General features: G+C 44.6%; 1 protein-coding gene across 1 annotated transcript in view; it reads right to left on the bottom strand.

The window, feature by feature from the left end:
- Positions 1–422: 422 nt before the first annotated feature.
- LOC112237188 (ankyrin repeat and sterile alpha motif domain-containing protein 1B) overlaps positions 423–20,942 on the bottom strand; it is a 394,948-nt gene continuing 374,428 nt past the window's right edge. Inside the window, 4 exon segments of the mRNA XM_042299987.1 lie at positions 423–497; positions 8,136–8,261; positions 17,006–17,206; positions 18,019–18,126. Of these exon segments, the coding sequence (XP_042155921.1) occupies positions 423–497; positions 8,136–8,261; positions 17,006–17,206; positions 18,019–18,126 (510 nt within the window).

Here is a 20,942-nt window from a genome sequence, read left to right as displayed (position 1 = left end):
AGGGGGGAAGAGAGAGAGAGAGAGAAGGGGGAAGAGAGAGAGAGAGAAGGGGGAAGAGAGAGAGAGAAGGGGGGGAAGAGAGAGAGAGAAGGGGGAAGGAGAAGGGGAAGAGAGAGAGAGGGGGAAGAGAGAGAGAGAAGGGAAGAGAGAGAGAGAGGAGGAAGAGAGAGAGAGAGAATGAGGAGAGAGAGAGAGAAGGGGGAGGAAGAGAGAGAGAGAGAGAGAAGAGAGGAAGAGAGAGAGAGAGAAGGGAGGAAGGGGTGAAGGGGAAGAGAGAGAGAGAATAAGGTGAATGAAAGTGGAAGAGTATAAAAAAGAGAGCAAAAGAGATGTAGGTGAATCCAGGTTAAAAATGAGACTACAGTGGTGGTTAAAGTGGTCCCAGTTTCTCTCTCTGGGTGGTAGTGATGTGCCGGGCCCTCTTACCTCATCTTGGAGCAGGCGTCTTGTGTTGACTCTGTTCCTCTCAGCTCTTTCACCAGCATGGAGCCCAGGTACTGTCAGAGACATAAAGGTAAACAACGTTAGCATTCACATTCCATCCTAGAACTATTATACAGACACATGAAGGATCATAGAATCATTCAATGTAAGATGGAATCTTAAAAGATCCAGTCCCAAAGCTATAAATTTGGAACAACAATATTCTGCTGAGATGATGACTTCACTTGCTGATGTGATGAAAACAACCTGGAAATCCCCAGAGGAGTGTAAACAGGGCTGGAGCGGGCAGGAAATGTGCAAAGTGGGGAGGTCAATAGAGTGAGGACCTAGTTCGTGAGGACACAGACCCAATTTAATAAGGTGGTGTTTATGGGGACAGTACTTACGGGGACATTAGGGCTAAAGGGACGTAATGGGTGTACGATTAACTGCTCAGCGCGCCCACTGTTGATTTGAGCTAAAAGCCCCAAGAGGATTTTTATAGGATGTTCTGACACCCAAAGTGCAAACATTGATCCTTTTATACCTCGACCCCTGACCCTAAATCATTTACCCTTCAGGATATGCTTTTGAAAAATGTCCCGGCAAAACAATCCACCTAATCTTACCCTTCGTCAAAAGATAACAAATACATTGCATTAGCTTAACGGTAACACAACCACACCCTGATTTCTCTACTATTTTAAGTGCAGTAGAATGAATGAGTCATTTCTTTATGGGAGGTAGGCTGGTGGTTGTAGTGGGGTTGTCTGGGCTGGTTACTGCTCTTTCTGGCTCTGTTGTTAATAATGCTATGGTATCAAGGGAGCGTCGTCTGTTCTCGTATAGAGAACACTGTAATAACGTTACAAACCTCCAAGAAGCCCCTGTCTCTGGGTATGTGTTTGTGAATATGTGTGTGTGTGTGCGCGCGCGCTTCATTGTGAAAACAAACAGTAGTGTCGTCTGAGGCTGAAAACGTTACAGAGAACATAGTAATAACATTACAGAGTGAAAGCCCTACAGGGCTTTGGGGAATCAGTATTGACCGATTATACAGTTAGGATTATGTGTGTCATTCTAGCCATGTAAGGATGACGTAAGACAGTGGTCAAAAGAACATCATCTGAAGAGGACACAATGTGATAACGTTGGAGCAACATCTTAGCAATGTTTCCCTTTAAGAGTACAACAACAGTGCATTCATTAAAGGGAGTGCATTTTCTTGTTTCTCCTGTGTTAAAATTACATTCAACAACCATCACGCTCTAGAAATGGACAACGCAATCATGTTCGACACTAATCCCAAAAGGCGTTGAAATAACGTTAGGACATTGTCTGGTGTAATAAAGAAGGTATGTTATACAGTGGGGCAAAAAGTATTTAGTCAGCCACCAATTGTGCAAGTTCTCCCACTTAAAAGATGAGAGAGGCCTGTAATTTTCATCATAGGTACACTTCAACTATGGCAAAATGACAACAAAAAAATCTAAATTTATTTGCAAATTATGGTGGAAAATAAGTATTTGGTCAATAACAAAGTTTATCTCAATACTTTGTTATATACCCTTTGTTGGCAATGACAGAGGTCAAATGTTTTCTGTAAGTCTTCACGAGGTTTTCACACACTGTTGCTGGTATTTTGGCCCATTCCTCCCATGCAGATCTCCTCTAGAGCAGTGATTTTTTGGGGGCTGTTGCTGGGCAACACGGACTTTCAAATCCCTCCAAAGATTTTCTATGGGGTTGAGATCTGGAGACTGGCTAGGCCACTCCAGGACCTTGAAATGCTTCTTACAAAGCCACTCCTTTGTTGCCCGGGCGGTGTGTTTGGGATCATTGTCATGCTGAAAGACCCAGCCACATTTCATCTTCAATGCCCTTGCTGATGGAAGGAGGTTTTCACTCAAAATCTCTCGATACATGGCCCCATTCATTCTTTCCTTTACGCGGATCAGTCGTCCTGGTCCTTTGCAGAAAAACAGCCCCAAAGCATGATGTTTCCACCCCCATGCTTCACAGTAGGTATGGTGTTCTTTGGATGCAACTCAGCATTCTTTGTCCTCGAAAAACGACGAGTTGAGTTTTTACCAAAAAGTTATATTTTGGTTTCATCTGACCATATGACATTCTCCCAATCTTCTTCTGGATCATCCAAATGCTATCTAGCAAACTTCAGACGGGCCTGGACATGTACTGGCTTAAGCAGGGGGGACACGTCTGGCACTGCAGGATTTGAGTCCCTGGCGGCGTAGTCTGTTACTGATGGTAGGCTTTGTTACTTTGGTCCCAGCTCGGTGCAGGTCATTCACTAGGTCCCCCCGTGTGGTTCTGGGATTTTTGCTCACCGTACTTGTGATCATTTTGACCCCACGGGGTGAGATCTTGCGTGGAGCCCCAGATCAAGGGAGATTATCAGTGGTCTTGTATGTCTTCCATTTCTAATAATTGCTCCCACAGTTGATTTCTTCAAACCAAGCTGCTTACCTATTGCAGATTCAGTCTTCCCAGCCTGGTGCAGGTCTACAATTTTGTTTTTCTGGTGTCCTTTGACAGCTCTTTGGACTTGGCCATAGTGGAGTTTGGAGTGTGACTGTTTGAGGTTGTGGACAGGTGTCTTTTATACTGATAACAAGTTCAAACAAGTGGAGGATAGAGGAGCCTCTTAAAGAGAAGTTACAGGTCTGTGAGAGCCAGAAATCTTGCTTGTTTGTAGGTGACCAAATACTCATTTTCCACCATAATTTGCAAATAAATTCATTAAAATCCTACAATGTGATTTTCTGGATTGTTTCCCCTCATTTTGTCTGTCATAGTTGAAGTGTACCTATGATGAAAATTACAGGCCTCTCATCTTTTTAAGTGGGAAACTTGCACAATTGGTGGCTGACAAAATACTTTTTTTGCCCCACTGAATATGCAGTGATGACATTTGGCGGTCTAAGAATGTTAATAAAGAAAGTATAATGAAATCAGAGCTGGTCTATAATAAAGAAAGTATCATGACATCAGAGCTGGTCTATAATAAAGAAAGTATAATGACATCAGAGCTGGTCTATAATAAAGAAAGTATCATGACATCAGAGCTGGTCTATAATAAAGAAAGTATCATGACATCAGAGCTGGTCTATAATAAAGAAAGTATCATGACATCAGAGCTGGTCTATAATAAAGAAAGTATCATGACATCAGAGCTGGTCTATAATAAAGAAAGTATCATGACATCAGAGCTGGTCTATAATAAAGAAAGTATCATGACATCAGAGCTGGTCTATAATAAAGAAAGTATCATGACATCAGAGCTGGTCTATAATAAAGAAAGTATAATGACACTCAGAGCTGGTCTATAATAAAGAAAGTATAATGACATTAGAGCTGGTCTATAATAAAGAAAGTATAATGACATCAGAGCTGGTCTATAATAAAGAAAGTATAATGACATAAGAGCTGGTCTATAATAAAGAAAGTATAATGACATCAGAGCTGGTCTATAATAAAGAAAGTATAATGACATCAGAGCTGGTCTATAATAAAGAAAGTCTAATGACATCAGAGCTGGTCTATAATAAAGAAAGTATAATGACAGAGCTGGTCTATAATAATAATGACATCAGAGCTGGTCTATAATAAAGAGTATAATGACATTAGAGCTGGTCTATAATAAAGAAAGTATAATGACATTAGAGCTGGTCTATAATAAAGAAAGTATAATGACACTCAGAGCTGGTCTATAATAAAGAAAGTATAATGACATCAGAGCTGGTCTATAATAAAGAAAGTATCATGACATCAGAGCTGGTCTATAATAAAGAAAGTATCATGACATCAGAGCTGGTCTATAATAAAGAAAGTATAATGACATCAGAGCTGGTCTATAATAAAGAAAGTATAATGACATCAGAGCTGGTCTATAATAAAGAAAGTATAATGACATAAGAGCTGGTCTATAATAAAGAAAGTATAATGACATCAGAGCTGGTCTATAATAAAGAAAGTATAATGACATCAGAGCTGACTATAATAAAGAAAGTCTAATGACATCAGAGCTGGTCTATAATAAAGAAAGTATAATGACAGAGCTGGTCTATAATAAAGAAAATATAATGACATCAGAGCTGGTCTATAATAAAGAGTATAATGACAAGAGCTGGTCTATAATAAAGAAAGTATAATGACATTAGAGCTGGTCTATAATAAAGAAAGTATAATGACACTCAGAGCTGGTCTATAATAAAGAAAGTATAATGACATCAGAGCTGGTCTATAATAAAGAAAGTATATAATGAGCTGGTCTATAATAAAGAAAGTATAATGACTGAAGTGGTCTATAATAAAGAAAGTATAATGACATCAGAGCTGGTCTATAATAAAGACAGTATAATGACATCAGAGCTGGTCTATAATAAAGAAAGTATAATGACATCAGAGCTGGTCTATAATAAAGAAAGTATAATGACATCAGAGCTGGTCTATAATAAAGAAAGTATAATGACACTCAGAGCTGGTCTATAATAAAGAAAGCATAATGACATCAGAGCTGGTCTATAATAAAGAAAGTATAATGACATCTATAATAAAGAAAGTATAATGACAGAGCTGGTCTATAATAAAGAAAGTATAATGACATCAGAGCTGGTCTATAATAAAGAGAGTATAATGACATTAGAGCTGGTCTATAATAAAGAAAATATAATGACATCAGAGCTGGTCTATAATAAAGAAAGTATAATGACATCAGAGCTGGTATATAATAAAGAAAGTATAATGACATCAGAGCTGGTCTATAATAAAGAAAGCTCAACTCTATCCTCTTCCTCTGTACACTGCTTACATCCTCAACTCTATCCTCTTCCTCAACTCTATCCTCTTCCCTCCGTACTGCCCTCTTACTCTGTACACTGCTTACATCCTCAACTCTATCCTCTTCCTCCGTACACTGCTTACATCCTCAACTCTATCCTCTTCCTCTGTACACTGCTTACATCCTCAACTCTATCCTCTTCCTCTGTACACTGCTTACATCCTCAACTCTATCCTCTTCCTCTGTACATCTCAACTCTATCCTCTTCCTCTGTACATCCTCAACTCTATCCTCTTCCTCTGTACACTGCTTACATCCTCAACTCTATCCTCTTCCTCACTGTACACTGCTTACATCCTCAACTCTATCCTCTTCCTCTGTACACTGCTTACATCCTCAACTCTATCCTCTTACTCTGTACACTGCTTACATCCTCAACTCTATCCTCTGTACTTCCTCAACTCTATCCTCTTACTCTGTACACTGCTTACATCCTCAACTCTATCCTCACTGCTTACATCCTCAACTCTATCCTCACTGCTTACATCCTCAATCCTCTTCCTCTGTACTATCCTCTTCCTCCTCTGTACACTGCTTACATCCTCAACTCTATCCTCTTCCTCCGTACACTGCTTACATCCTCAACTCTATCCTCTTCCTCTGTACACTGCTTACATCCTCAACTCTATCCTCTTCCTCTGCTTACATCCTCACACTCTTCCTCTTACATCCCTCAACTCTATCCTCTTCCTCTGTACACTGCTCCTACATCCTCAACTCTATCCTCTTCCTCCTCCGTACACTGCGTACATCCTCAACTCTATCCTCTTCCTCTGTACACTGCTTACATCCTCAACTCTATCCTCTTCCTCTGTTACATCCTCAACATCTGCTTACATCCTCAACTCTATCCTCTTCCTCTGTACACTGCTTACATCCTCAACTCTATCCTCTTCCTCTGTACACTGCTTACATCCTCAACTCTATCCTCTTCCTCTGTACACTGCTTACATCCTCAACTCTATCCTCTTCCTCTGTACACTGCTTACATCCTCAACTCTATCCTCTTCCTCTGTACACTGCTTACATCCTCAACTCTATCCTCTATCTCAGTGCTTAACTCTCCCTGCTTTTTTAAATGTCTGTCTCTTCCTTTTAGTCACACTGTAACTCACCATTTATTTTTCCCTCCATCCCTGCCTCCCTCCCTCCTTCTTACTTTATATGCCTCCCTATACTCCTCACTTTTCCTCCCTCGCTTAATCTCTCCATCCTTCTCTCTCTCTCTCTCGCTCCTTTTCTTTCTCTCTCAGATTCTCCTCTATCTCACTTCGTGGGGCCATGTGGAGCTTCAGTCCTGGGAGAGTAGTTGCTTGGCACTGATTATTTAATTTATTTACACTTTCTCTCTCTGCCTTCCTTCTTCCCTCTCTCAACCCACACTACCTTATCCTTCCCTCTCTCAACCCACACTACCTTATCCCTCCCTCTCTCAACCCACACTACCTTATCCCTCCCTCTCTCAACCCACACTACCTTATCCCTCCCTCTCTCAACCCACACTACCTTATCCCTCCCTCTCTCAACCCACACTACCTTATCCCCCACTCTCTCAACCCACACTACCTTATCCCTCCCTCTCTCAACCCACACTACCTTATCCCTCCCTCTCTCAACCCACACTACCTTATCCCCCACTCTCTCAACCCACACTACCTTATCCCTCCCTCTCTCAACCCACACTACCTTATCCCTCCCTCTCTCAACCCACACTACCTTATCCCCCACTCTCTCAACCCACACTACCTTTATCCCTCACTCTCTCAACCATCACTTCCTTATCCCTCCCTCTCTCAACCCACACTACCTTATCCCTCCCTCTCTCAACCCACATGACCTTTTCCCTCACTCTATCACAAACTCTCTCGCTTACTCACACTCACTGTTTCTCTCTCTCTTTCTCTCTAATCCTCTAGCCCCCTCATCTCCACAACAGCACCTCTGAGCCAATCGCTAAGCACAACTGTGCAAGAGTCAATCACAATTCAACACGGCTGGCTCCGAGAGCCAATGGGAGCCTCCAGACTCCAAATGGGAGCCAATCATCTTCCCGGTGATTCATCAGCTGAAAGTGGGTAGTAATCAGTGTTACATGGTTGCTGGGGCTAAGCCAATCAAATGTACATGTGCAGTATCCTTGGAAACATGGTTGGTTTTATGTAACGGGAGGCTAAAATTACTGCAGCAGCGTGAATAGCTTGGTGCAGTATTGATCGAAGGGTGAAACATGGTTTTACTCCTGAATACCTCCAGTGTGTCAGTTAGGTAACACAAGTGCAGGTACTTTAAGTCAGGGGGGCTGAAAGTGTGTTTCTTGAACCCCTTGGCAGACAGGGCATCTCTCCCACATTACAGTATTATTCAAACCTTTTCAGATGGGGACCCAATTCGTTCCACCAGAATTTCTGGAGAATTTTCTTCCCAATAATTTCTCTAAACCCCACCCTAACCCAATACGACAGAACCTTAAAATCTGTACATTTTTACATCAACAAATAACCTTCATCATAGTTTCTTCTCTTATCAAAATACATTTACTCAATAAAATGGTATTTGTTTGTACTATCTTCCTGAAAAACGTATATTGTCCAATACAATAATCTGTACTCTAAATGTTTAGTTCCTTTTTATTGACCCCACTGATGGTCCCCTAGCGGGGTCGCGACCCCGACTTTGAATACCGCTGCTGTAGAATATGATACGATGCTAATGTAGCGTTTTGCATGCATACACATTCACAAGCATATCATACATGCATGAAAAGCATACACACACACACACACACACACACACACACACACACACACACACACACACACACACTGTATAACATAGGGACGGGACTACTCACGTAAGCTTCATAGTCACACGACTGGAAGATGAGTTTCTCAGGGTGGTGCTGCCAGTATTGCACTGGAGTGGACGAGGTGGCCTCGTTGGGAGGACGCAACGTGATTGGCTCGCACCATTCGCCTTGCTGTAACGACAGCCAATGGCAAGATCAGACAGAGGCCACGGATGAGGAATCACAGACGATTACAAGGAAAAGGATTGGGCACAAACTTAAGTCAAGCATATTCTGAGCTGATACATCTAGTCTGTCAGATATGTGCTGCCGTTTGCGCCTAAGCACATGGCACTTCTATGATGTAACAGGTTCTATCCAGACTGACTGAACATGAAAAGCTTAACAACAACGCTTCAACAACATTTTGAGACCTCACTGTGTTTTTATGGATCATCCTCTCCTAATGCTAAGTGCGTTTTAACAGTCTTAGAAGGGTCATATTTAAATGGCTTTTCATACTGTTTAATTCCCCTAGCTAGTGCTATGATGCTCACACCTCCCCTGGCACTGTGTGGAAAATCCCCTGTCCTTCTTTCTTTCATCCTATTCAACAGAAACAGGAAATGGATATATATTTAGCTACAGTACTTTTCCCTTAGCCAATATGTTCTAAATCAAATGGAAATGATCATGAGTAAATGGACTTGTATTATCAACAAATATAATGTACATTTATATCACGTACATTGACAGTTGACTGTTCGACTGTTCGTCACGTACAATGACAACAACAGTATTTGATGCACACTAGCATCACAGACAACTTACAGTATCATTTCTTGCAGAAGGTCTTTCTCCAACATCATGAGACTGATAAATAAATAGAAATAAGATCCAGGATCAGGACAACAAGAAGTTGGTTGATAACATAGAGCTGGATAGAGGGTGCACTTTCCACAAAGCCTGTTTTAGCATGGGCAGCGCCATTGAGGACTTTCATCAATGGAGATAGCCCTCAATGGCACTGCCCATGCTGTAATAGAAACCATAATGGCAAATATGCAAAGACGTGGCCTCTATCCAACTCTATGGTCTATAATAATCAAGCAGACGATAATCACACAGGCAATGTTTACAACAAGGCTGGAGTGTGAGGAAATCCTCCCGACACAGTTTCATAATCAAAGTCCCATGACAGGTGCTGATACACTACTATACGGGAGTGCTTGTTTGTTTGTGTGTCACATCCATCTGCATCTTAATGAGATACTCTGGAGGTGAGGTAATCAGGGATAATGACATTGGGGTAAATAGCTGCAGGGTGAGCCCTAGAGGAGGATCAGAACAGGTAATCTACTCCAAAACAATGGGCTACTCTAACTGATCTAAGTGACAAAGATAGATAGAGGGGGGGGGGAGAAAAAGAGATGGGGAGAGACGAAGATAGAGACACAAATTGCAAAACACAATTATATAAAGACCAGAAAGAGCACAGAGAAAGAGAAGAACCTCATTATTCCTGTAATGGGGCCCAGGGCATGATCTCTGACTGCCTCAGTAGCAATGTAGGGAGCAGGGCATGATCTCTGACTGCCTCAGTAGTAATAGAGGGAGTAGGGCCACGTCTTTGACTGCCTCAGTAGCAATGGGGGAGTAGGGCATGAGGGGTAGGGGCATGATCTCTGACTGCCTCAGTCGTAATGGGGAGGGAGCAGGGCATGATCTCTGACTGCCTCAGTAGTAATGGGGAGGGAGCAGGGCATGATCTCTGACTGCCTCAGTAGTAATGGGGAGGGAGCAGGGCATGATCTCTGACTGCCTCAGTAGTAATGGGGAGGGAGCAGGGCATGATCTCTGACTGCCTCAGTCGTAATGGGGAGGGAGCAGGGCATGATCTCTGACTGCCTCAGTCGTAATGGGGAGGGAGCAGGGCATGATCTCTGACTGCCTCAGTCGTAATGGGGAGGGAGCAGGGCATGATCTCTGACTGCCTCAGTAGCAATGGGGGAGTAGGGCATGTGGGGTAGTCGGCCATGATCGCTGACTGCCTCAGTCATAATGGGGAGGGAGCAGGGCATGATCTCTGACTGCCTCAGTAGCAATGGGGAGGGAGTAGGACATGAGGGGTGATCGGCCATGATCGCTGACTGCCTCAGTCATAATGGGGAGGGAGCAGGGCATGATCTCTGACTGCCTCAGTAGCAATGGGGGAGTAGGGCATGTGGGGTAGTCGGCCATGATCGCTGACTGCCTCAGTCATAATGGGGAGGGAGCAGGGCATGATCTCTGACTGCCTCAGTCGTAATGGGGGAGTAGGACATGAGGGGTAGTCGGCCATGATCGGACTGCCTCAGTCGTAATGGGGGAGTAGGACATGAGGGGTAGTCGGCCATGATCGCTGACTGCCTCAGTCGTAATGGGGAGGGAGCAGGGCATGATCTCTGACTGCCTCAGTAGTAATGGGGAGGGAGCAGGGCATGATCTCTGACTGCCTCAGTAGCAATGGGGAGGAGCAGGGCATGATCTCTGACTGCCTCAGTAGCAATGGGGAGGGAGCAGGGCATGATCTCTGACTGCCTCAGTAGTAATGGGGAGGGAGCAGGGCATGATCTCTGACTGCCTCAGTAGCAATGGGGAGGGAGTAGGGCATGATCTCTGACTGCCTCAGTAGTAATGGGGAGGGAGCAGGGCATGATCTCTGACTGCCTCAGTAGCAATGGGGGTGGGGGGCAGGGCATGATCTCTGACTGCCTCAACAGCAATGGGGGTGGGGGGCAGGGTATGATCTCGGACTGCCTCAGTCGCAGCATGATCTCTGACTGCCTCAGTAGTAATGGGGAGGGAGCAGGGCATGATCTCTGACTGCCTCAGTAGCAATGGGGGTGGGGGCAGGGCATGATCTCTGACTGCCTCAACAGCAATGGGGGTGGGGGGCAGGGTATGATCTCGGACTGCCTTAGTAGCAAGGAGTGGGAGTAGGGCATGATCTCTGACTGCCTCAGTAGTAATGGGGGAGTAGGGCATGAGGGGTAGTAGGCCATGATCGCTGACTGCCTCAGTAGTAATGGGGAGGGAGCAGGGCATGAACTGACTACCTCAGCAGCAATTGGGGGAGCAGGGCATGATCTCTGACTGCCTCAGTAGCAATGGAGGGAGTAGGGCATGATCTCTGACTGCCTCAGTAGTAATGGGGAGGAGCAGGGCATGAACTGACTACCTCAGCAGCAATTGGGGGGGAGCAGGGCATGATCTCTGACTGCCTCAGTAGCAACGGGGGGAGTAGGGCATGATCTTTGACTGCCTCAGTTGCAATGGGCAGTCAGAGGCATTGTGGAGGGAAAAGGGGGAAAAAGGGAGAGATAAAGGAAAGAGTGGAAAGTATATGAGAGTGAGAGGAATACAGAAGTCTCCATAATGATCCCCTCTACACGACCTTGTTGACTCACTGCACTCACCTGAGTGCTGCTCTAAAGAGGCCAATGTTGTCATGAGTCGTGACACAAACGCACTTCAAAGAGTCAGTCGTGTAGAAACATAAGTGTGTGTCTGGTGCGACAAGCTCTGTGAATCACACACACTCTCACACACACTCTCATACACACTCCGGATGGACCCTAATCGGGGTAGACCAAAGGAACGCTTAAGAGAAGCTGCTCTCCCAGATGCCTCTGACTCGCAGACCGTGCTTTCATAGGTTGGTGGAGAGGTTCAATAGGAGTATCATGGATTTTGGTAGAGAGGTTACCATACTGTACCATGCATGCTAATATTCAGTGCATTCGGAAAGTATTCAGACCCCTTGACTTTCCACATTTCGTTACGTTACAGCCTTATTCAAAAATGATTATAAATTTTTTTTCAAAAATCAATCTACACACAATACCCCATAATGACAAAGCAAAAACAGGTTTTTAGAAATGTTTGCACATGTATTAAAAACAAAAACTGAAATATCACATTTACATAAGTATTCAGACCCCTTACTTAGTACTTTGTTGAAGCACCTTTGGCAGCGATTACAGTCTCGAGTCTTGGGTTTGACGCTACAAGCTTGGCACACCTGTATTTGGGGAGTTTCTCCCATTCTGCTCTGCAGATCCTCTCAAGCTCTGTCAGGTTGGATGGGGAGCGTTGCTTCACAGCTATTGTCAGGTCTCTCCAGAGATATTAGATCGGTTTCAAGTCCGGGCTCTGGCTGGGCCAATCAAGGACATTCAGAGACTTGTCCCAAAGCCACTCCTGTGTTGTCTTGGCTGTGTGCTTAGGGTCGTTGTCCTGTCGGAAGGTGAACCTTCACTCCAGTCTGAGGTCCTGAGCGCTCTGGAGCAGGTTTTCATCAAGGATCTCTCTGTACTTTGCTCCGTTCATCTTTGACTCGATCCTGACTAGTCTCCCAGTCCCTGCTGCTGAAAAACATCCACACAGCATGATGCTGCCATCATGATGCTGCCATCACCATGCTTCACCGTAGGGATGGTGCCAGGGTCCTCCAGACGTGACACTTGGCATTCAGGCCAAAGAGTTCAATCTTGGTTTCAGACCAGCGAAGCTTGTTTCTCATGGTCTGAGAGTCTTTAGGTGCCTTTTGGCAAACTCCAAGTGGCCTGTCATGTGCTGAGGAGTGGCTTCCATCTGGCCACTCTATCATAAAGGTCTGATTGGTGGTGTGCTACATAGATGGTTGTCCTTCTGGAAGGTTCTCCCATCTTCACAGAGGAACTCTGGAGCTCAGTCAGAGTGACCATCATGTTCTTGGTCACCTCCCTGACTAAGGCCCTTCTCTCCTGATTGCTCAGCTTGGCCAGGCGGCCAGCTCTAGGAAAAGTATTGGTGGTTCCAAACTTTTTTCCATTTAAGAATGATTGAGGCCACTGTGTTCTTGCAGATCTTCAATGCTGCAGAATTTTTTTGCTACCCTTCCCCAGATCTGTGCCTCGACACAATCCTGTCTCGGAGCTCTACGGACTATTCCTTCGACATCATGGCTTGATTTTTGCTCTGATATGCACTGTGGGACCTTATATAGACAGATGTGTGCCTTTCCAAATCATGTCCAATCAACTTAATTTACCACAGGTGGACTCCAATCAAGTTGTAGAAACATCTCAAGGATGATCAATGGAAACAGGACGCACCAGAGTTCAATTTCGAATCTCATTGCAAAGGGTCTGAATACTTATGTAAATAAGGTATTTCTGTTTTTATTTTTATAAATGATCGAACATTTCTAAAAACCTGTTTTCGCTTTGTCATTATGGGGTATTGTGTGTAAAGTGATGGGGAAAATTGCTATTTAATATATTTTAGAATGACGCTGTAACATAACAAAATGTGGAAAAAGCAAAGGGGTCTGAATACTTTCGGGAATGCACAGTATATAAGTTAAATAGCATGCTAATACAGGTTGGTAGAGCAGTTATGGTACAGTATAGGGCAGGATTCCCCAAAAGGCAATCCAAGGGCCAAATATACAGTCGTGGGCAAAAGTTTTGAGAATGACACAAATATAAATTTTCACAAAGTCTGCTGCCTCAGTTTGTATGATGGCAATTTGCATATACTCAGAATGTTATGAAGAATGATCAGATGAACTGCAATTACTTTTGAAGTACCTCTTTGCCATGCAAATGACCTGAATCCCCAAAAACCATTTCCACTGCATTTCAGCCCTGCCACAAAAGGACCAGCTGACATCATGTCAGTGATTCTTCCGTTAACACAGGTGTGAGTGTTGATGAGGACACGGCTGGAGATCACTTTGTCATGCTGATTGAGTTCGAATAACAGACTGGAAGCTTCAAAAGGAGGGTGGTGCTTGGAATCATTGTTCTTCCTCTGTCAACCATGGTTACCTTCAAGGAAACGCGTGCGTCATCATTGCTTTTCACAAAAAGGGCTTCACAGGCACAGCCAGTAAGATTCCACCTAAATCAACCATTTATCAGATCATCAAGAACTTCAAGGAGAGCAGTTCAATTGTTGTGAAGAAGGCTTCAGGGTGCCCAAGAAAGTCCAGCAAGCGCCAGGACCGTCTCAGCTGCGGGATCGGCCAGTACAGAGCTTGCTCAGGAATGGCAGCAGGCAGGTGTGAGTGCATCTGCACGCACAGTGAGACGAAGACTTGAGGATGGCCTGGTGTCAAGAAGGGCAGCAAAGAAGCCACTTCTCTCCAGGAAAAACATCAGGGACAAACTGATATTCTGCAAAAGGTACAGGGATTGGACTGCTGAGGGCTGGGTCATTTTCTCTGATGAATCCCCTTTCCGATTGTTTGGGGCATCCGGAAAAAAGCTTGTCCGGAGAGGACAAGGTGAGCGCTACCATCAGTCCTGTGTCATGCCAACAGTAAAGCATCCTGAGACCATTCATGTGTGGGGTTGCTTCTCAGCCAAGGGAGTGGGCTCACTCACAATTCTGTCTAAGAACACAGCCATGAATAAAGAATGGTACCAACACATCCCGAGAGCAACTTCTCCCAACCATCCAGGAACAGTTTGGTGACGAACAATGCCTTTTCCATTATGATGAAGCACCTTGCCTGGCTCTGGGAACAAAACATCAATATTTTGGGTCCATGGCCAGGAAACTCCCCAGACCTTAATCTGAGAACTTGTGGTCAATCCTCAAGAGGCGGGTGGACAAACAAAAACCCACAAATTCGGACAAACTCCAAGCATTGATTATGCAAGAATGGGCTGCCATCAGTCAGGATGTGGCCCAGAAGTTAATTGACAGCATGCCAGGGCGGATTGCAGAGGTCTTGAAAAAGAAGGGTCAACACTGCAAATATTGACTCTTTGCATCAACTTGTAATATTCAATACAAGCCTTTGACACTTATGAAATGCTTGTAATTATACTTCAGTATTCCACAGTAACATCTGACAAAAATATCTAAAGACACTGAGGCAACAGACTTTGTTAAAATGTATATTTGTGTCATCCTCAAAACTTTTGGCCACGGCTGTATATATATGTATTTTTAAAAATAATTGTTGTTGGACATAAAATAAATGAGCTCAAAGTGATTTTCAGTTGTTCCCAAGTACAGTAGTTTCCAAGTATAAATAAAGGCATATGTGATCTTATCCCAAAGTAATCAAGGTTTGAAATGATACTATTTTTATCTAATAATATATCTGTTTGGGATTCTTGCGGTCAATTTGCAGTGTACAAATTATTTATAACAGCGTTCTGCCCGCTGACCATACGGGAGGATGAATGATATGTCATATTATACACTGCTCAAAAAAATAAAGGGAACACTTAAACAACACAATGTAACTCCAAGTCAATCACACTTCTGTGAAATCAAACTGTCCACTTAGGAAGCAACACTGATTGACAATAAATTGCACATGCTGTTGTGCAAATGGAATAGACAACAGGTGGAAATTATAGGCAATTAGCAAGACACCCCCAATAAAGGAGTGGTTCTGCAGGTGGGGACCACAGACCACTTCTCAGTTCCTATGCTTCCTGGCTGATGTTTTGGTCACTTTTGAATGCTGGCGGTGCTTTCACTCTAGTGGTAGCATGAGACGGAGTCTACAACGCACACAAGTGTCTCAGGTAGTGCAGCTCATCCAGGATGGCACATCAATGCGAGCTGTGGCAAGAAGGTTTGCTGTGTCTGTCAGCGTAGTGTCCAGAGCATGGAGGCGCTACCAGGAGACAGGCCAGTACATCAGGAGACGTGGACAAGGCCGTAGGAGGGCAACAACCCAGCAGCAGGACCGCTACCTCCGCCTTTGTGCAAGGAGGAGCAGGAGGAGCACTGCCAGAGTCCTGCAAAATGACCTCCAGCAGGCCACAAATGTGCATGTGTCTGCTCAAACGGTCAGAAACAGACTCCATGAGGGTGGTATGAGGGCCCGACGTCCACAGGTGGGGGTTGTGCTTACAGCCCAAAACCGTGCAAGAAGTTTTTAATTTGCCAGAGAACACCGAGATTGGCTAACGCGCCACTGGCGCCCTGTGCTCTTCACAGATGAAAGCAGGTTCACACTGAGCACATGTGACAGACGTGACAGAGTCTGAAGATGCCGTGGAGAACGTTCTGCTGCCAGCAACATCCTCCAGCATGACCGGTTTGGCGGTGGGTCAGTCATGGTGTGGGGTGGCATTTCTTTGGGGGGCTGCACAGCCCTCCATGTGCTTGCCAGAGGTAGCCTGACTGCCATTAGGTACCGAGATGAGATCCTCAGACCCCTTGTGAGACCATATGCTGGTGCGGTTGGCCCTGGGTTCCTCCTAATGCAAGACAATGCTAGACCTCTTGTGGCTGGAGTGTGTCTGCAGTTCCTGCAAGAGGAAGGCATTGATGCTATAGATTGGCCCGCCCGTTCCCCAGACCTGAATCCAATTGAGCACATCTGGGACATCATGTCTCGCTCCATCCACCAATGCCACGTTGCACCACAGACTGTCCAGGAGTTGGCGGATGCTTTAGTCCAGGTCTGGGAGGAGATCCCTCAGGAGACCATCCGCCACCTCATTAGGAGCATGCCCAGGCGTTGTAGGGAGGTCATACAGGCACGTGGAGGCCACACACACTACTGAGCCTCATTTTGACTTGTTTTAAGGACATTACATCAAAGTTGGACCAGCCTGTAGTGTGGTTTTCCACTTTAATTTTGAGTGTGACTCCAAATCCAGACCTGGGTTGATAAATTTGATTTCCATTTTGTGTGATTTTGTTGTCAGCACATTCAACTATGTAAAGAAAAAAGTATTTAATAAGAATATTTCATTCATTCAGATCTAGGATGTGTTATTTTAGTGTTCCCTTTATTTTTTTGAGCAGTGTATTAATCATCACGCTTTCGTAGTTTGGTAGAGAGGTCAAATAGGGACACACAGGAAAATAATTGTGAAAGGCTGCTGTCTATTCCTCTCTCATTCTTCCCTTCCTTCCTTTCCTCCCCCTCTCACCATGCTGACTTGGGCCATCTGCCGCTCCAGTTTGGAGCGAGGCATCTCCTCTAAGTAGTTGTCGTTGGAGCGCTGGCGGCGCCGTGCGTCCGCCTGCATGATGAGGTGCTGCACGTCCAACGAGCCCCCTGGGACACCCGCTGTGGTGTACGCAGCCTGGCCCGGAAGGATCTGGGGAGGGGTGTTGCAGCCACCGGGCTCCTGGGAGGATGGATGGACAGAGGGCAGGGGTTATTAAATTGTGGTGAAGTGTGCCATGTGATGCTTTTGAGGCTCCATGATAGGCTGTTCTAGAAAACGAGAGGTCAAATGTGAAGACTGCCACTACTGGCTATTCCCAATGTGGGCATACCTCAAAGGCGGGGGTGAAAATTAGGGCAAGACAATAATGGTATAATGATTCCACTACATAGAAATTGCCTTGCTTATCTCTTATCTTATTATTTTCACTAGCATACCTCTTAAAATGAAGCTACTGTGTTGAGCAAGCATTCTAAGTGGTGTCTAGTGGAATGCTTTTGGAACATGGCAATATGCTATGCTGAATAAACCTTCAGCCTCCTCTCTGTTTGCTAGCCTGGCTCTGGACAGCAGACTAGATTTGCAGTGGAGACTGCCCAGCCCCTCTGTCTGGACCGATTTGTTAAATGGAATGAAAGCAGGTGTCTGGGCCTTGAGAGGCTGCAGAGCAGCAGCCACATCCTGGCTGCCGGATCAAATTGAGTCCCAGGAGGTGAAGCATATCCCGGGCCTTTGTTAGATTAACATTAGACCCATACGCACTGGGGAATGGAATCCAGTATCTTGTAATTAGTATCCAGGACCGATAGGGAGAGGGGAAACAGCGGTCTATTGTGGTCCTGGCGGCATCCATTTTGTGTCTGCCGGGAGACTTGTGAAGGCTAACAACAGCAGTGGAGATATTTCCCTAAGCTCACTGAACCTCTCTGCAGTCTCTAGGACTACTACCATCTGGGAGGGAAGAGAGAGAGCACACACACACACACACTGACCCGTAGGGAGATGGCCCGTGGGGGTTTCTGTGGAGGGTCTTGGTGAAGCCTGTCTCCCAGCGAGGCCAGGATTCTCTTCCTGTGTCCTATCAGACTGACCTTCAACACCTAGGGAGGAAGAGAGACACAGGTCAACAACCTATCAACACAACTGTTTCAATACAACGATCAACATGTATTTAACATGGAATCAATGTGAACTAAGCATGTAATAAGCCTCCACTGAAGTAAAACCCAGTTATGGGAGTGTTGGATTCAAATCCTACCTCTATTGGTAGTGAGGCACTCTGGAATAATACAAAGGCCACGATAATAAACTGACAACATCAAAGTTATAACAATGGTGATATGGTGACATAATATGTACTGCCTGAGGTAAAAACAGATGTTGTAGTCAGAGGAGGCTGGTGGGAGGAGCTATAGGAGGACGGGCTCATAGTTATGGCTGGAATGGAATAAATGGAACGGGGTCAAACATGAGGTTTCTATACATTTCATGTGTTTGATACTGTTCCATTGATTCCATTCCAGCCATTACAATGAGCCCGTCCTCCTATAGCTCCTCCCACCAGCCTCCTCTGGTTGTAATAAGCAAAACATATGAGTGTTTCTATTAAACATTAATATATTGAAATAACCGGGCTTTCAAAGAAGGAACAATGAGTCATAATGGTAAAAACACAGAGCAGACCATATGTATCATTATTAGAATTATTATCACATAAAGGCACCAGCCTGGTCCACCGTTACAAGGTAATTAGGTTTGCAGTGAAACACACATACACACACTTTTTAGTTTGATTTGTCCTTCCTGGCACATTCTGCAGGGGGTTTAAAGGGCTGCCAAAAGACTGCTTCCAACACCCTAGATTTGGGTGTGAGTGTGGCTCATACAATGTCTTGCCAGTAAGCTCTTCTCCCAAAAGGCAGTGGATGTATTTGTGTGAGATGTGCATCAATGAAGGATATGTGTGTGGATAAGAGGACAGAGGAGGGAGGATGTAGGTGTGTGTTCCAGCTAGAGAGTTGGTAATTATAGTGAGTCTGAGACCTAGCAGTGAGCCTAATGACTCTCCCTACTCTACCGCCATTACCACGCACGCACGCACACACAGACACACACACGCGCACGCACGCACGCACGCACACACACACACACACACACACACACACACACACACACACGCATTAGTGATTCCTTCCTCTCCAGCCCTCACTCACCAATTACTGGCCCGCATCTGTTACCACACACACTTAAGAGCAACCAAAAGAGAAATCTGAATAAACTCTAATTATTAATTTCCCAATCTAGAAACAAGAAGAACATGTCTTTTCCAAGACAGGAAACACAGATTGCGGCTTTGATTGAATAGATACTATATTGCATCATTATGGCCACCGGGCCACATGAAAATCACCATATTTAAAGGTTAACGCCACACTATGAAATAATCAATGGGCTTTTTTAAATAGAGGAGTGTTTGGCTAAACAAACAGGCTCTAAACATTCAGACAATTTAAAATATAAGGGAAGGGTTTGATCATCGTCTAACACTGTTCTCTCTTCCAGAAAAAAATGATTCTAATTGCCAAAATTACCATGATCAAAGACGTGCGTTTAAATGTCATTCTGGGTTTTTATGGTTGGAGATTTCATTGGCATATTTTGTGAGGCTATCGCTCTCTCTCTCTCTGCCTGTTACACAAACACACGTAAGCAGATCCAATTATTAGCCAGCTCCATTCTCCCTCTCTCACCTCACCTCACCTCACCTCACACACAAACACACACACACAAACACACACACACACACACACACACACACACACACACACACACACACACAGTGTTCTTTGTTTGACCACAACTTATGCTAATTAGATCCTGGGGGAGTACATTACAATGTTATAACTCCGAAATGGACAAGGACTGAAACATAACCTGACCAGTTACTGTTAGCTCTCTCTCTACCCCCCCTCTTCATTACGTGTGTGTTCTCTCTACAGTACGTGTGTGTTCTCTCTACAGTACGTACGTATGTGTTCTCTATACAGTATGTATGTGTTCTCTCTACAATACGTGTGTGTTCTCTCTACAGTGCGTGTGTGTTCTCTCTACAGTGTGTGTGTGTTCTCTCTACAGTACGTGTGTGTTCTCTCTACAGTACGTACGTATGTGTTCTCTCTACAGTATGTGTGTGTTCTCTCTACAGTACGTGTGTGTTCTCTCTACAGTGTGTGTGTGTTCTCTCTACAATACGTGTGTGTTCTCTCTACAATACGTGTGTGTTCTCTCTACAATACGTGTGTGTTCTCTCTACAGTACGTGTGTGTTCTCTCTACAGTACGTATGTGTTCTCTCTACAGTATGTGTGTGTTCTCTCTACAGTGTGTGTGTGTTCTCTCTACAGTACGTATGTGTTCTCTCAACAGTATGTGTGTGTTCTCTCTACAGTACGTGTGTGTTCTCTCTACAGTATGTGTGTGTTCTCTCTACAGTGTGTGTGTGTTCTCTCTACAGTACGTATGTGTTCTCTCAACAGTATGTGTGTGTTCTCTCTACAGTACGTGTGTGTTCTCTCTACAATACGTATGTGTTCTCTCTACAGTGTGTATGTGTTCTCTCTACAGTGTGTGTGTGTTCTCTCTACAGTACGTATGTGTTCTCTCAACAGTATGTGTGTGTTCTCTCTACAGTACGTGTGTGTTCTCTCTACAGTACGTATGTGTTCTCTCTACAGTGTGTATGTGTTCTCTCTACAGTGTGTGTGTGTTCTCTCTACAGTATGTGTGTGTTCTCTCTACAGTACGTATGTGTTCTCTCTACAGTATGTGTGTGTTCTCTCTACAGTATGTGTTCTCTCTATAGTATGTGTGCGTTCTCTCTACAGTATGTGTTCTCTCTACAGTATGTGTTCTCTCTA

This window comes from Oncorhynchus tshawytscha, linkage group LG17 (assembly GCF_018296145.1).
Source record: "Oncorhynchus tshawytscha isolate Ot180627B linkage group LG17, Otsh_v2.0, whole genome shotgun sequence".
Lineage (NCBI taxonomy): Eukaryota > Metazoa > Chordata > Actinopteri > Salmoniformes > Salmonidae > Oncorhynchus > Oncorhynchus tshawytscha.
The sequence above is the reverse complement of the archived record's forward strand: the minus strand, read 5'-3'. Positions and strand labels throughout refer to the sequence as shown.